The following is a 14,753-nucleotide window of genomic DNA, read 5'->3' on the forward strand; positions in this document are numbered from 1 at the left end:
GGAAAAGAAATACGTGTGACAACGTTATACAGTTTATATTATAATAATCAACTATATATCGATTCAAACAGGCACCCCATCCTTTAAAAAATAAGTCCTTTACGATGGCTCCGGCAAGTACCTCTTGTTATAGATGGATCGCTAGATAACTTGACAATCTTTACTAGTAGCTAAGCAGAATGTATGTGCAGTTTCTCAGCAGTCAATGGCTTTTCACTGAACAGAACATTTGGTCTACTAATGTAACTCACCATTATACTAATATCCACATCAATAGTCCCATTGATAGACATTTCCGTTTTATTTAACTAGGCAAGTCAGTTTAAGAACAAATTCTTATTTACAATGACGGCCTATGAACAGTGGGTTAACTGCAGATTTTTACCTTGTCGGCAACGGGGATTAGATCTAGCAACCTTTCATCTACTGGCCCAATGCTGACCACTAGGCTATCTGCTGCCATACATTCAGCTACTGTATTTATTATTATGGATCCCCATTAGCTGCAGGTGCATGGTAACTCTTCATGGGGTCCAGCAAAACCAAGGCAGTTATACAATTTGAAAAACATTACAGATTTCACAACACACTACTGTAGCGAGTGACTATTCAATCCCAATTCATCACCCAAGTTGTTCTTTTGAATACAAAGCACTGACGACCTTTTGTCATCAACAGCCAAGGAGCAAAAAGAGGAAGTCGAGCTTTCGCAGGCTGCTGAAGACGAGCAACGTGAAGCTTGACCACAAGCTGAAGAACCGTCAGTTCAAGAAGGAGAGCACAGACAAGAAACACCGCAAGGAGCAGAAGAAGCTCCGGGCAGATATCAAAGATGCCGCCTTGAAGGATGAAGAGGAGGAGGAGTTTGTGGAGTCCCTGCCAATTGACATGATGGATGAAAATGACCTGGAGCAGATTAAGGCCATGGCTCAGAAAGCCCCCTTCCTCACCAGAGACCTGTCATTGAGGAAATGACACAGTCCATACCACCACCAGCCAGAACAGCCTCAGCGCACCCTGGCATAGATTCTACAAGTGTCTGGAACTCTGTTGGAGGGATACAAAACCATTTTTTCCATGAGAAATTCTATCATTTGGTGTTTTGTTGATGGTGGTGGAAAACGCTGTCTCAGGCGCCACGCCAGAATCTCCCATAAGTGTTCAATTGAGTTGAGATCTGGTGACTGAGGTTGGCCTATGGTTTACATCGTTTTCATGCTCATCAACCACTCGTACCCTGTGGATGGGGGCTTTGACATCCTATGGGGGCATAGCCATGGTATCCAAAATAATGGCCTGTCCCGCATTTTTATACATGTCCCTAATTATGAGGTTTTTGGATATCTGGATTGTCTAATTATGTTTGAAAGTAAAACATTTTTTGGGGGAAACTTCAATGGAGAGAGAGAGAGAGAGCAATGGAGAGAGAGAGAGAGAGCAATAGAGAGAGAGAGAGAGAGAGAGAGCAATGGAGAGGGAGAGAGAGAGAGCAATATAGAGAGAGAGAGAGCAATGGAGAGAGAGAGAGAGAGCATTGGAGAGAGAGAGAGAGAGAGAGCAATGGAGAGAGAGAGAGAGAGCAATGGAGAGAGAGAGAGCAATGGAGAGAGAGAGAGAGAGAGCAATGGAGAGAGAGAGAGAGCAATGGAGAGAGAAAGAGAGACCAACGTGTGCAAGTTAAACAAACTTGTTGCTGCAATAGGTTATCTATGATACCATCTGGTAGTGCCTGTCCTGACGGCATCATATCGTTGTAAAGAAGCTAGTTAACTAGCAAGCCAAAGAAGCAAAGCTATTTTGAGGCATCCTCATCTACAACAACTCCATTCATATGAAACATCAGCCTACCTGTTGATGTCTTTTTTTATGGGGCTCGCTCATAAAAACTCCTGTTGTTTTTTATTAACATTTGAAATGTAATGGTCTATCCTTGTATTCTATGTAGCAATGTCACATAGATATTTTAATTAAAATGAATACTCTTCCAAGTAATCGAATACTAACGTCCGTTCTGATATTCGAATAACCGTGCCCACCTCCAAGCATGATGGGATGTTAATTGCTTAATTAACTCAGGAACTACACCTGTGTGGAAGCACCTGCTTTCAATATACTTTGTATGCCCCATTTACTGAAGAGTTTCCATTATTTTCAACGTGTCTGTAACTTATCTTCTCACTTATACCTTACTTGTTTCTACTTGAATACCTACAGTGGTCCAGTGTATGCCAAAAATCACAAAGGGGTGCAGCAGGGGCCAGAGAGTTATGAGAAGATGCCCAGAAAGATGCAGCTAACAGAAGAGAATTCACCTCCTGCCAATCAAAGAAAAGATCAGAGGCCTCATCCCATGACTTGTTGTGACTGGTTGATATTAATGACTTGTTGTGACTGGTTGATATTAATGACTTGTTGTAAATGGTTGATATTAATGACTTGTTGTGACTGGTTGATATTAATGACTTGTTGTGACTGGTTGATATTAATGACTTGTTGTGACTGGTTGATATTAATGACTTGTTGTGACTGGTTGATATTAATGACTTGTTGTGACTGGTTGATATTAATGACTTGTTGTGACTGGTTGATATTAATGACTTGTTGTAAATGGTTGATATTAATGACTTGTTGTAAATGGTTGATATTAATGACTTGTTGTGACTGGTTGATATTAATGACTTGTTGTGACTGGTTGATATTAATGACTTGTTGTGACTGGTTGATATTAATGACTTGTTGTGACTGGTTGATATTAATGACTTGTTGTGACTGGTTGATATTAATGACTTGTTGTAAATGGTTGATATTAATGACTTGTTGTGACTGGTTGATATTAATGACTTGTTGTGAGTGGTTGATATTAATGACTTGTTGTGACAGGTTGATATTAATGACTTGTTGTGAGTGGTTGATATTTATGACTTGTTTTGACTGGTTGATATTAATGACTTGTTGTGAATGGTTGATATTAATGACTTGTTGTGACTGGTTGATAGTAATGACTTGTTATGACTGGTTGATTTTAATGACTTGTTGTGACTGGTTGATATTAATGACTTGTTGTGACTGGTTGATATTAATGACCTGTTATGACTGGTTGATATTAATGACTTGTTATGACTGGTTGATACTAATGACTTGTTGTGACTGGTTGATATTAATGACTTGTTGTGACTGGTTGATATTAATGACTTGTTGTGACTTATTGTTGTGCTTGTTATGAGTGGTTGATATTAATGACTTGCTGCTGTTGGTTGTAAGGATTAGCTGTGTGAACGCCCTGCCCTGTAGACTGGAAGCAGAAGAAGAGAATGCGCAGCGAGGCGGTGTGTCTCTGCAGTCTTATAAGGGCCTGGCTGAGGTGGCCATCCTCTGCATCTGTGAGCTGCTGGTGGCCCTGCCACACTTCAACTTCCACAACAACATCATCGTCATGGTGGTGCCTTTGAAGAACGACCCCATCAAGAGGGTGAGTCTGGAGTAAGGGTTGGATGGGTCCCCCAGAACCCCATATTAGGACATTCAAAAATCTTGTCGCATGACATTCACTATAACATTATACAGTGTGGTTATGCAGAGACATGGAGGTGGCTATATGGAGTTGTAGCTTTACTTAACCCTTTACACTTGTGGAAATGTGTCTATATTGATAGGGCTAAATTGACTATATCAGGGTTCCCCACCTGGCCCATGGGTGGTGTAAGTTGGCCCCCCATGTTTTCTGAGCAAAAATTCAGAAAATATTTTTTGTTGAAATTTTGTTTGGCATTAAAGACTGTAAAAACACAAGGAAATCAGCTCCGAGTGATTTACATTTTTGGAAATCTGTTCCCAAGTATTCTCACGCATAATAGAGAGACGTGATCGTATAATAAGAATTGATGATAATTGATTGGATTTATATAGCACTTTTCTACCAACTGAGGTAGGGGGAAACTCACCTCATCCCCCATCAATGAGCTGCAACCATCTCAGTGATGCACAGTGACCTTTTTTTGTGCCAGAACACTCACCACACTTCAGCTATCAGGTGGAGAGGTGAGGAGTGATATTTTCCAATTAGGAATGAGGGGGGTGATTAGGTGGCCATGATGGAATGTGGCCAGGTTGGGAATTTAGCCATGACACCGGGGTGAAAACCCCTACTCTTACAATAAGCGCCATGGAATTTTTAATGAGCATAGAGAGTCAGGACACCCATTTTAACGTCCCATCTGAAAGACGACACCCTACGCAGGACAATGTACCTAAATGTAATCAAGGTTTGAAATTATTGTTTTACTCAAATATTATATTGAGTATAGTGATATGCAGCATATCACTGCTGGCTTGCTTCTGAAGCTAAGCAGGGTTGGTCCAGGTCAGTCCCTGGATGGGAGACCAGATGCTGCTGGAAGTGGTGTTGGAGGGCCAGTAGGAAGCACTCTTTCCTCTGGTCTACAAAATATCCCAATGCCCCAGGGCAGTGATTGGGGACACTGCCCTGTGTAGGGTTCTGTCTTTCGGATGGGACGTTAAACTGGTGTCCTGACTCTCTGAGGTCATTCAAGATCTCATGCCACTTATTGTAAGAGTAGGGTTGTTAACCCCGGTGTCCTGGCTAAATTCCCAATCTGGCCCTCAAACCATCACGGTCACCTAATAATCCCCAGTTTACAATTGGCTCATTCAGCCCTCTCCTCTCCCCTGTAACTATTCCCCAGGTCGTTGCTGTAAATGAGAACGTGTTCTCAGTCAACTTACCTGGTAAAATAACGGGAGGAAAAAATTATAATAATAAATATCTGTTCAGGCTTCTTGAATCATTATGTTTTTGTCACGTTAACTGTCTGTTATAACTCTCAGTCTGGGTCAGGTGGGCATGATTCGAAAGCTTGTATTGCCAACATGACTAGTTAAGTTATAAAATACCTTTCTGACAGTGTTATGCTTTCACAAGGCAATTCAGAGAAACAGATGGTAATTGTGGTGCACATAGAAAGGAGACATGAGTGCATTCAGGTTGGTGTGCCCCGGCGCGTTTTCTTCACAGTAAACAAACATAGGCTTCTTCTGTCCAGGACCACCTAGGGTATGACGCCATGTCATCTTGTAATTGTACATCAAACAGTGATCAGAAACGTTAATTTTGTATAGTACATGATTTTTATGATATGGAAATGTGACGTGCACATTTGGACTCGTGGATGTTTAGGTTGCTTGCATGACATCAAAGAGGTCTTTATTATAATCCTCAACGTCTTATCGCTCAAAATACAGAGTCATCTTATTTTAAAGCATTAACTCATTGAGACAACAAAAAATGTGCAAAAGTTTCCCAATTCCCAGGACGGATGGGGGAAACTTCTTGTCACGTGCGGTGCTCAAGTTCAGAACAGCTGTCAATCAAAAACCGTACAGAGCTGTGGAGAACAGATCCAGAGCTCTGACGTCATGTATAGCATGTTACTGTACAGCCACTACGGTCCAATTTAGGTGTTTATTATTGGCCAAATCTGCCATTTTCAACTCGTATATGTGTACGAGTAATGGTACCTATGAAATTGAATAGGGATATGATTTTATCTTGTGATGTGTTGGGGATGGTTTTGTCTTGTCTGTATTAGGGGTGTGTTAATCTCGGTAACCCAGAACTGAAATCTTGCATAATTGCCTCAGATGCTCAATTAAGTTCTGGCGGGAGATGTTAAGAGGTACTAACGCGACTTATGAAGTCTCCACTCGCTAAACAGAAACTCTTTGCAAGTTTCTGGCAAGTACATAGGCCAAATGTCCCCTTCCCATCCGATATTCGAAAGATACGACCAACTGCGAAATCGTGATTTGTCAATAATGATCAGCGATTAAAAAGCAGCTGGCCCGGAACAAAAAACTCAGTAGTTGTTGCATCCCACAGTCTGTTGACAGACGCTACTACCATTTTATGTTACATGCTTCTGTCCACGAGTGATTAGGGGTGTGCTTGTCTCTTGACTGTAATGACTGAGTTTCTTATTGTGCAGGTGTCTGATATGTGCTGTGAAGCTGTCAAGAAGCTGTTGAAACAGGACAAACAGGGCCAGGCATCTCTAGGAGCAGTCAAAGTGATCTCCGGACTGGTCAAGAGCAGGAACTACGACGTCAGACCTGAGGTACTATTTACCGGCAAAACATTGAGTTTGAAGACTTTTTGACGTCATATCAGTCATTTCATAATAATTTTCCTAACACTCTTATCGAAATGCGTCTGACATTTTCTCAATTTTCACTTTACCCTACAGCTGCTGAAGATTCTCCTCTATCTAAGGATAAAGGAAGTAGAGGTGAAGAAAGGCACAGACGACACAGCTCCCAAAAATAACTACAAAGACAAAGAAGAATCTGTCTAGGATGCAAAGGTCAGTAGCCCAAGAACCTGTCTGCCTGTCTGCCTGTCTACCTGTGTTTGATCGTTAAGGGGAGGAGGGGTTCTACTAGGCTAACATATAGAATTGTTTTACGATGCTCATACCAAGGATCATTTAGCTATTTGATTTAGAATTTTAGGATCCCTTCAGGTTTCAAAATAAATATTTGATGAAACATTGAATTTGACCTATTCGCCCATAGAAACTAATTGAATAACAACTTCAACGTCATACATGGATAAACAGCTTCTAACGGAAGTTTGTTCTGAAGTTTCTGTCCTCTATCTGAGAGATATAAGAAAGATCAGGAAACTATTTGTATTTATTTTTTCCAGGTATTTAACCCCTTATTTTAGGCACTAGACTGCCTCCATATACAGTATACTTCCATTCATTTGTTTTAACTGGTACCCGGCAACCTTTCTTTTCTGAAGGTTTGCTCCTCTAATTAACATGGAGTTCTTTGATGACTTGTTGAATTTTCTCCAACATCTTATCCAATCAGGGGTGGGTAGTACAAATCCTCTACCATTCACATCCAAGTACTATTGACATCATCTCATATGATTGGCTAATGGCTTTTCTCCCTCTAGGATCTGACCTATCGGGAAAGCCTTCACTGCATTCAGACAGCCTTCAACATCCTCTCTGGTCAAGGTCAGTGATTTGGTCTATGACGACATCATTGAGCATTATTAAACACCTCACAGAAATATGTACAGCACATTGAATTAGTTTATTTCTTTTGCGAACAATATCGACCCTCTGGAGTTCTACACCCACCTGTACAACACACTGCTCAAAGTCAATGCTGGTAAGTCAAACTGTCTCAAGCTGAAGCCCATTTCTGGCTGACGGTCACTGAATATGTTCCGCTCTGATGGGATCCGTTCCTTCATTAAAACGATCTAAACAAGTTTTAATACGGTGGCTGTTTTTTTCCCCCCAGGTGTGTCTAATGATGACATTAGCATCGTGCTGCGTTGTCTCGACGTGATGCTGACCAAGCGTAGGAAACGGGTGAACCTGCAGCATGCCTTAGCTTTCGTCAAGAGACTGAGCACGCTCAGTCTGCACACCCTGCCCAACGCCACCGTGGGCATCCTGGCATCCAACAAGATGTTGATACATGTAAGTGTTTACCGTCTGTGTGTATGATGGATGAAGAGAGAGTGTGTGTGAGAGCATACGTTTGTGGTTTAAGAAAGCTGTGCTCCCCCTCTCTCTCCCAGACCTTCCCCAAGTGTAACATCCTCCTGGACAATGAGGCTCAGGGTAGTGGGGTGTTCCTTCCTGAGCTGGACGAGCCGGAGTACTGCAACCCTCAGAGCACTGCCCTGTGGGAGCTACACACACTCAGGGTAAACGCACAAAGCGAACACACACACACAGGTATAGCTGATGGCGTTGTTGTTATTGCGTTGCAGAAACACTATCACCCAGTAGTCAGGTTTGCCGCTCACCTCTGTGCAGGCGCTCCTACTGAAGAGGAGCCCATCACTTTAAATCTCACCTTTCATTCATCCTCTATAAAAAGCCCTTTTTGCTCCTCCAGCTCTTTTACAAATACTCATACAAGACTAGTCTTTCTCAACAGTGCTGAGATAGGAGACGCTAACCAAAGACGTGTGCATGTGCAGTATATAAAAAGCCCTAGCGTCTCTTGGGTGTATTATGATTGAATGGTGTACATTACATTTGACCTGTCTCAGGCACCCAGTGGAGCTGTTTGAGGACTACAGAGCTAAAGACGTTACCTTCAACCCTCCAGTGGCTTCCACAAAGAAGGAGGTACATCCCTTCCCTCCCTGTCCATGTATCGACCTGGCCAAGGCTTTCGACTCTGTCAATCACTGCATTCTTATCGGCAGACTCAATAGCCTTGGTTTCTCAAATAAACGCCTCGCCTGGTTTACCAACTACTTCTCAGATAAGAGTTCAGTGTGTCAAATCGGAGGGCCTGTTGTCCGGACCTCTGGCACTCTATGGGGGTGCCACAGGGTTCAATTCTTGGGTCGACTCTTTTCTCTGTATATATCAATGATGTTGCTCTTGCTGCTGGTGATTCTCTGATCCACCTCTACGCAGATAACACCTTTCTGTATACATCTGGCCCTTCTTTGGACACTGTGTTAACTAACCTCCAAACAAGCTTCACTGTCAAACAACCCTCCTTCCGTGGACTCCAACTGCTTTTAAATGCTAGGAAAACTAAATGCATGCTCTTCGACCGATTGTTACCCGCATCCGCCCGCCCGACTAGCATCACTACTCTGGACGGTTCTGACTTAGAATATGTGGACAACTACAAATACCTAGGTGTCTGGTTAGACTGTAAACTCTCCTTCCGGACTCACATTAAGCATCTCCAATCCAAAATGAAATCTAGTATCGGCTTCCTATTTCGCAAACAAAGCCTCCTTCACTCATGCTGCCAAACATACCCTCGTAAAACTGACTATCCTACGGATCCTTGACTTCGGCGATGTCATTTACAAAATAGCCTCCAACACTCTACTCAGCAAACTGGATGTAGTCTATCACAGTGCCATCCGTTTTGTCACCAAAGCCCCATATACTACCCACCACTGCGACCTGTATGCTCTCGTTGGCTGGCCCTCGCTACATATTTCTCGCCAAATCCACTGGCTTCAGGTCATCTATAAGTCTTTGCTAGGTAAAGCCCGGCCTTATCTCAGATCACTGGTCACCATAGCAACACCCACCCGTAGCACACGCACCAGCAGGTATATTTCACTGATCATCCCCAAAGCCAACACGTCCTTTGGCCGCCTTTCCTTACAGTTCTCTGCTGCCAATGACTGGAACGAATTGCAAAAATCACTGAAGCTGGAGTCTTATATCTCCCTCTCTAAATTTAAGCATCAGCTGTCAGAGCAGCTTACCGATCACTACCTGTACACAACCTGTAGCACACCCAATAACCTCATCCCCATATTGTTATTTATCCTCTTGCTCTTTTGCACCCCAGTATCTCTACTTGCACATCATCATCAGCACATCTATCACTCTGATGTTAATGCTAAATTGTAATTATTTCGCCTCCATGGCCTATTTATTGCCTTACCTCCCTACTATTCTACATTTGCACCCACTGTACATAGATTTTTCTATTGTGTTATTGACTGTACGTTTGTTTATGTGTAACTCGTGTTTTTGTTGCACTGCTTTGTTTTATCTTGCCCAGGTCGCAGTTGTAAATGAGAACTTGTTCTCAACTGGCATACCTGGTTAAATAAAGGTGAAAAAAAAAGATATATATTCCACAATGTTATTAGGCACTTAAAGGAATACTCCACTTCGTTAGTCCATTGTTGATATAGTCCCAAAATCTTTTGCTTGTCAGCAATCATGTTTTCAAGATATGTAACTTTCAAAATGCAGAAATCATCCCGGTATGATGCAGGAATTTCCTTTAAGTGAGTTGTCTTTGTCTCCTACCTCTGCATTGTCTGTCCCAGGATTATTTCACGATAGGCAAAGCCGATTGATCGTGTTCTCTCAACGGAGGAAGAGGATTCTACGTCGATGGATTTCAGCACATAACACTTCCCACCCAACCGGACCTTTTTAAGCATTCTCTTTGCTGATGTTCAGACATTTTTGACACCTGAGAATATACAAAAACATTTGATACAGTTAAGTGTCGAAGAACATTAAAGTAATGTTGCGTTAAACCACCTGCCCCATTGATTACTCATTTCCCTACAGTCCTGTACACCCCTTTATAAACCTCAATCTCAGGGTAATGTATTCACAGAAAGAAAGTTGCACACTAATTATGCACCCGAACATTTCATGGTTATACAGTGCCTTCAGAAAGTATTCATAGCCCTTGACTTATTCCACATTTTGTGTTACAGCCTGAATTCAAAATGTATTAAATATTTGTTTTCCTCTCACCCATCTACACGCAATACCCCATAATGACATCGTGAAAACACATTTTTAGAAATGTTAGCAAATGTATTGAAAATTAAATGCAGATGTATTCACACCCTTGAGTCAACATGTTAGAATCACCTTTGGCAGCGATAACAGCTTTGAGTCTTTAAGAGCTCTCTAAGAGTCTCTAAGAGCTTTTAACACCTGGATGGTACATTATTTGCCCATTTATAATTTTCAAAATCCTTAACTCAATTGGTTGTTGATCATTGCCAGACAACCATTTAATTCTTGCAACTTGGCAATCAACTCCAGTAGATTTGGCCTCGTTTTAGGTTATTGTCCTGCTGAAAGGTAAATTCATCTCCCAGTGTCTGGTGGAAAGCAGACTGAAACCAAATTTTCCTGCAGGATTTTGCCTTTGCTTAGCTCTATTCCGTTAATTTTTCTTCCTGAAAAACTCCCCAGGCCTTAAGGATTACAAGCATACCTATAACATGGTGCAGACACCACTATGCGGAGGCTGCAACATTATTCAATAGAAATTGCTTTGCCACATTTTTTGCAGTATTACTTTAGTGCCTTATTGCAAACAGGATGCATGTTTTAGAATATGTTTTATTCTGTACAGGCTTGTCACTGTCAATTAGGTTAGTATTGTGGAGTAACTACAATGTTGATCCAACCTCAGTTTTCTGCCATCACAGCCATCCATTAAACACACCATTGGCCTCATGGCGAAATCCCTGAGCGGTTTCCTTCCTCTCCGGCAACTGAGTTGGGAAGGATGCCTGTATCTTTGTAGTGACTGGGTGTATTGATACACCATCCAAAGCAATTAATAACTTCATCATGCTCAATGGGATATTCAATGTATTTTACCCATCTACCAATAGGTGCCCTTTGAGGCATTAGTAAACCTCCTTGGTCTTTGTGGTTGAAATTCACTGCTCAACTGAGGCACTTTACAGATAATTGTAGGTGTTGGGTAGAGATGAGGTAGTCATTCAAAACTCATGTTAAATTGCACACAGAGTTCATGCAACTTGTGACTTAAGAAAATGTTTACTCCTGAACTTAAGGCTTGCCGTAGCAAAGGGGTTGAATGCTTGACTCAATACATTTAAGCTTTTCATTTGTAAAAATGTTGAAGAAGAAAAAAAACATTCCACTTTGACATTATGGGGTATTGTGTGTAGCCAGTGACAAAATAATCAATCAATTATAAATTCAGGCTGCAACCAAATGTAAATGTCAAGGTGTGAATACTTTGACAGCACTGTAGGTTGCTATACCCACTAAAATGTTTGGGAGCATAGTGTAAAACTTTATTTTTATAGTTTACTCTCCAATAATCAGCACCTCTACAAAACATTTTTGGGGTGTGCGTCAGTTTATGCCTTTTACTAGACCAAGTAATCCAAACATGAAATATGACTAATGATTTTATTGTGGTCATAATATAGAACAATTAATAGTCCCAAGTAATTAAGACAGTAGTCCCCCGACGGTCACATCACATGAAGTGAACACGTTACTATGACATTCATCATGGGGGTGAGACTCCAAGAGCTAAAAACATAAATGTGGAAATGTTTAGTCGCTGAAATTAAATTTACCATAACGGTATGCGCTTGACACAACTTGACAAACGTTAAATGTTCAGCATTGACGCTAATAAACATGACATGAAAAGCATACAATGCCAGTGTGCAGCAGAATAACTAATACTAGCTATATATTAAAGCCTCCATGTTAAAAGTACATATTTCAATTACAAATATAAAGTTAGTCACAGCAGTGAAAGCATTTTTCCTCCACACCTTCAAATAAATTAAGACAATTTAAATATTTTTTCTACTTGCAGGAAAAACTCAATAAGAGCTTTGTACACAAAATAATAAAGGAAAGAACCAACCAGGGCTACACAATCAAATAAATATAACGTACAAAACATCTCGACAACAATATTCATGTTATATTACAACTCAGGTCTAAAAGGTGAAGAGAAAGAAATTTGACCCCTTCAAGAAGCAAACAGGGAAGAGATGGTAGTTTGCTATTACATTGTCAGCCAAATGTCATCGGCATTACAATCCTCATAAGGTAAAATTACTGTTTGGATTTGATTACTCAACTGAATGAAGAGCCAGAGGCCATAGTCAACCAAGTCAAATTAAAACAATATATTTTTTCAAAATAAAAGGGTCCCTTGGGTGACAAATCACACCAAAAGAAAAACCTCGGTAAAAAAGTATAGTTATAATGCAGTCTATTGATTATTTTTCCATAAGATTGTCATGATGGAAAGTTGTAGTCGATTGGTTGCTAATTTGTTGATATTGGACATTTAAGTACTGTAGCATCTACAGATCTCATACAGCGGCTGCATAAAAGCCCATCATTTTGTCTGCTGTGAGATTGTATGGACCCAGGGGAGAGGCTGAAATATGTATCTAGATCTGTAATGCCCTGAGGAAGTGGACATCTGGGCAGTACCAACGATCAGACAAGATACACACACAAAGTACAACATAAAGAATGAATTAGAAAATGCCAAACCTTCATGGTTTAAAACATGTACTAAGTTGGAAAAACTACAGACAATGACTTTGTTATTACATGTCTCTCACACAGTGATCCACAGTCCAAACCAAGGAGGGAAACAACATTAAACAAAGTTTCTGACAACTGATTGAAATGGACATCGGTTAAAACACTTGAGGGTTCGAGTCGATCCGTATCGCGAAAGATCAGCGTGACTGAAATTTAAAAGGCAAAGTTCACGTGTTGGCGAAAGGACGTTTCAATTTCCATCTCGCAATCTAACGCTTCAGCAATCCAGATTGACAAGAGACATTAGTTTACTACTTTAATCAATTTCATCAGCAAACAATTCAAACAAATGTTACTAGATAATGCTGAGGGTCTGCAATCAATATGCCAATCAATAAATTGGGAACAATATCAGAAAACTCTAAAACCCTGTACTGACCTTGTTATGCTGGTTATGTGTGCTCCAATATAAATAAATCAATAACATTACATTAAAACTACACTTGAGATTTTTATGTTTTAACGAAAATTATTATATCTGGGGATTCGAAAACCTCTCTTGCGTTTGACATTCAAGAAGTGATGGTGGTTCTCAACTTTGACCTGATGAAAAGTTTGAATTTGAAGCCAAAATCACATTGAGGTGGAAACCCATTCAAGGTGACCTCACAACTTCATATCAAACAATGATTCACCCTCAAAGTAGAGAGAGCAAGTACTGAGCGTAACAGCAAAACAACAACTACGTGCAAAACACTGAACATCTCCAAATACACAACTATGTGTTAGAAATTACAGTACTGTGAAAACTGGGTCACAAAGGGAATCATACAACAAGCCAGCTTGTTGGCCACATTCACAATGCCCTCATTCTTAGCAGGAAAAAGGCTGCGAGCCACAGTTATAGCTGCCTCCCTGCACCACAACTACATACGCTGTCTGGATTCAATGCAGCCATTCAACACCAGCCTTCATACAGTAAGGGCATGACTCAGCTGTGGGTATTCATTCTCAAAGAAACCAGGCTGAACCGGGTTAGGCTGGCTGCTACATCCAGTATCTGTCTCCTCAACATTGCTACCTCATCCCTGGGCGTCACTTCAAGGGTGTATTCATTGGGCACCAAACGGAAGAAAACTAAAACACAGGAGGGACTACCTAAACTTGTCCAGTAAGAAACATTTGTTTAATTTTCCGTTGCAAAATGTTCCGCTACAGCGTACCCTAATGAATATGACCCAGGTAGAGGGGGGACGGCTAACGACCCTGTAGATGACGAGGTCTTCCTTCACTCAGAACCGTCATCCTGGAGCCGCCATTCCAAATCAACCAGCCAGTCTGGGTGGGACTTTCTGGGGGAAGCTCTTCACTCATGGGAGGGAGTAACTTGACTCATCATGGTGTGTTCAGGAACACAGGTGCTCTCTAGGGTGGTGGAGGGGACCTAGCTTCATTTGTGGATCTTCCAGTTCCTCAGCAGGGGGAGGGACCAAGTAGAAGGGGTCACATTGCCGGTGTGGGCCCCGCCCCCCAGGAGGAGCCTCTCTGCCTCAGCCCGGCCCTCCATCACCCAGGCCTCGAGTCCTGCAGAGAGAGACCCTGCGAAGGGAGAGATGGAAGTCAGGGGTTAGAGAGAAGACATGGACAACAGGACGACACAGACATACACTCTGTGTATAGTAGAGAAGACTTCAGATGCATGATGTAATACGCAATTGCCCGTGTCATTGTCCACGCAAACATACTGTGTATCTGTAGATGTCATACTACAGTATAATGTAATAACACACAAACAGTATTGAAATAAAGCACATTGTAGCCAAGATGCAAAACACTGCAGAGAGAAATAGATTATTTAGACACGTTATGAAGTGCTGCTAGTGTTATTGCATTCCGGTTTAGAAT

At 41.4% G+C, this 14,753-nt stretch overlaps 1 protein-coding gene and 1 pseudogene across 23 annotated transcripts in view; one reads left to right on the forward strand and one right to left on the reverse strand.

Annotated features, from left to right (window-relative positions):
• Positions 1-104: 104 nt before the first annotated feature.
• LOC110492838 (nucleolar complex protein 3 homolog) lies at positions 105-8,202 on the forward strand (annotated as a pseudogene). Its single transcript, XR_016487065.1, has 10 exons — positions 105-113; positions 577-973; positions 3,292-3,469; positions 6,003-6,131; positions 6,261-6,377; positions 6,821-6,893; positions 6,980-7,043; positions 7,336-7,517; positions 7,619-7,747; positions 8,099-8,202. The product of XR_016487065.1 is annotated as a nucleolar complex protein 3 homolog (transcript).
• Positions 8,203-11,724: 3,522 nt separating this feature from the next.
• Positions 11,725-14,753, reverse strand: part of LOC110491405 (1-phosphatidylinositol 4,5-bisphosphate phosphodiesterase epsilon-1) — an 83,492-nt gene continuing 80,463 nt past the window's right edge. For all 22 annotated transcript variants that reach the window (XM_021564826.3, XM_090201942.1, XM_021564824.3 and 19 more), the window contains one exon: positions 11,725-14,447. In XM_021564826.3, coding sequence (XP_021420501.3) covers positions 14,299-14,447 — 149 coding nt within the window. In that variant the 3' untranslated portion in view covers positions 11,725-14,298. The remainder of the gene's footprint in view (positions 14,448-14,753) is intronic.

Source organism: Oncorhynchus mykiss, chromosome 16, assembly GCF_057628025.1.
Source record: "Oncorhynchus mykiss isolate SJ-2025 chromosome 16, ASM5762802v1, whole genome shotgun sequence".
Taxonomy (NCBI): domain Eukaryota; kingdom Metazoa; phylum Chordata; class Actinopteri; order Salmoniformes; family Salmonidae; genus Oncorhynchus; species Oncorhynchus mykiss.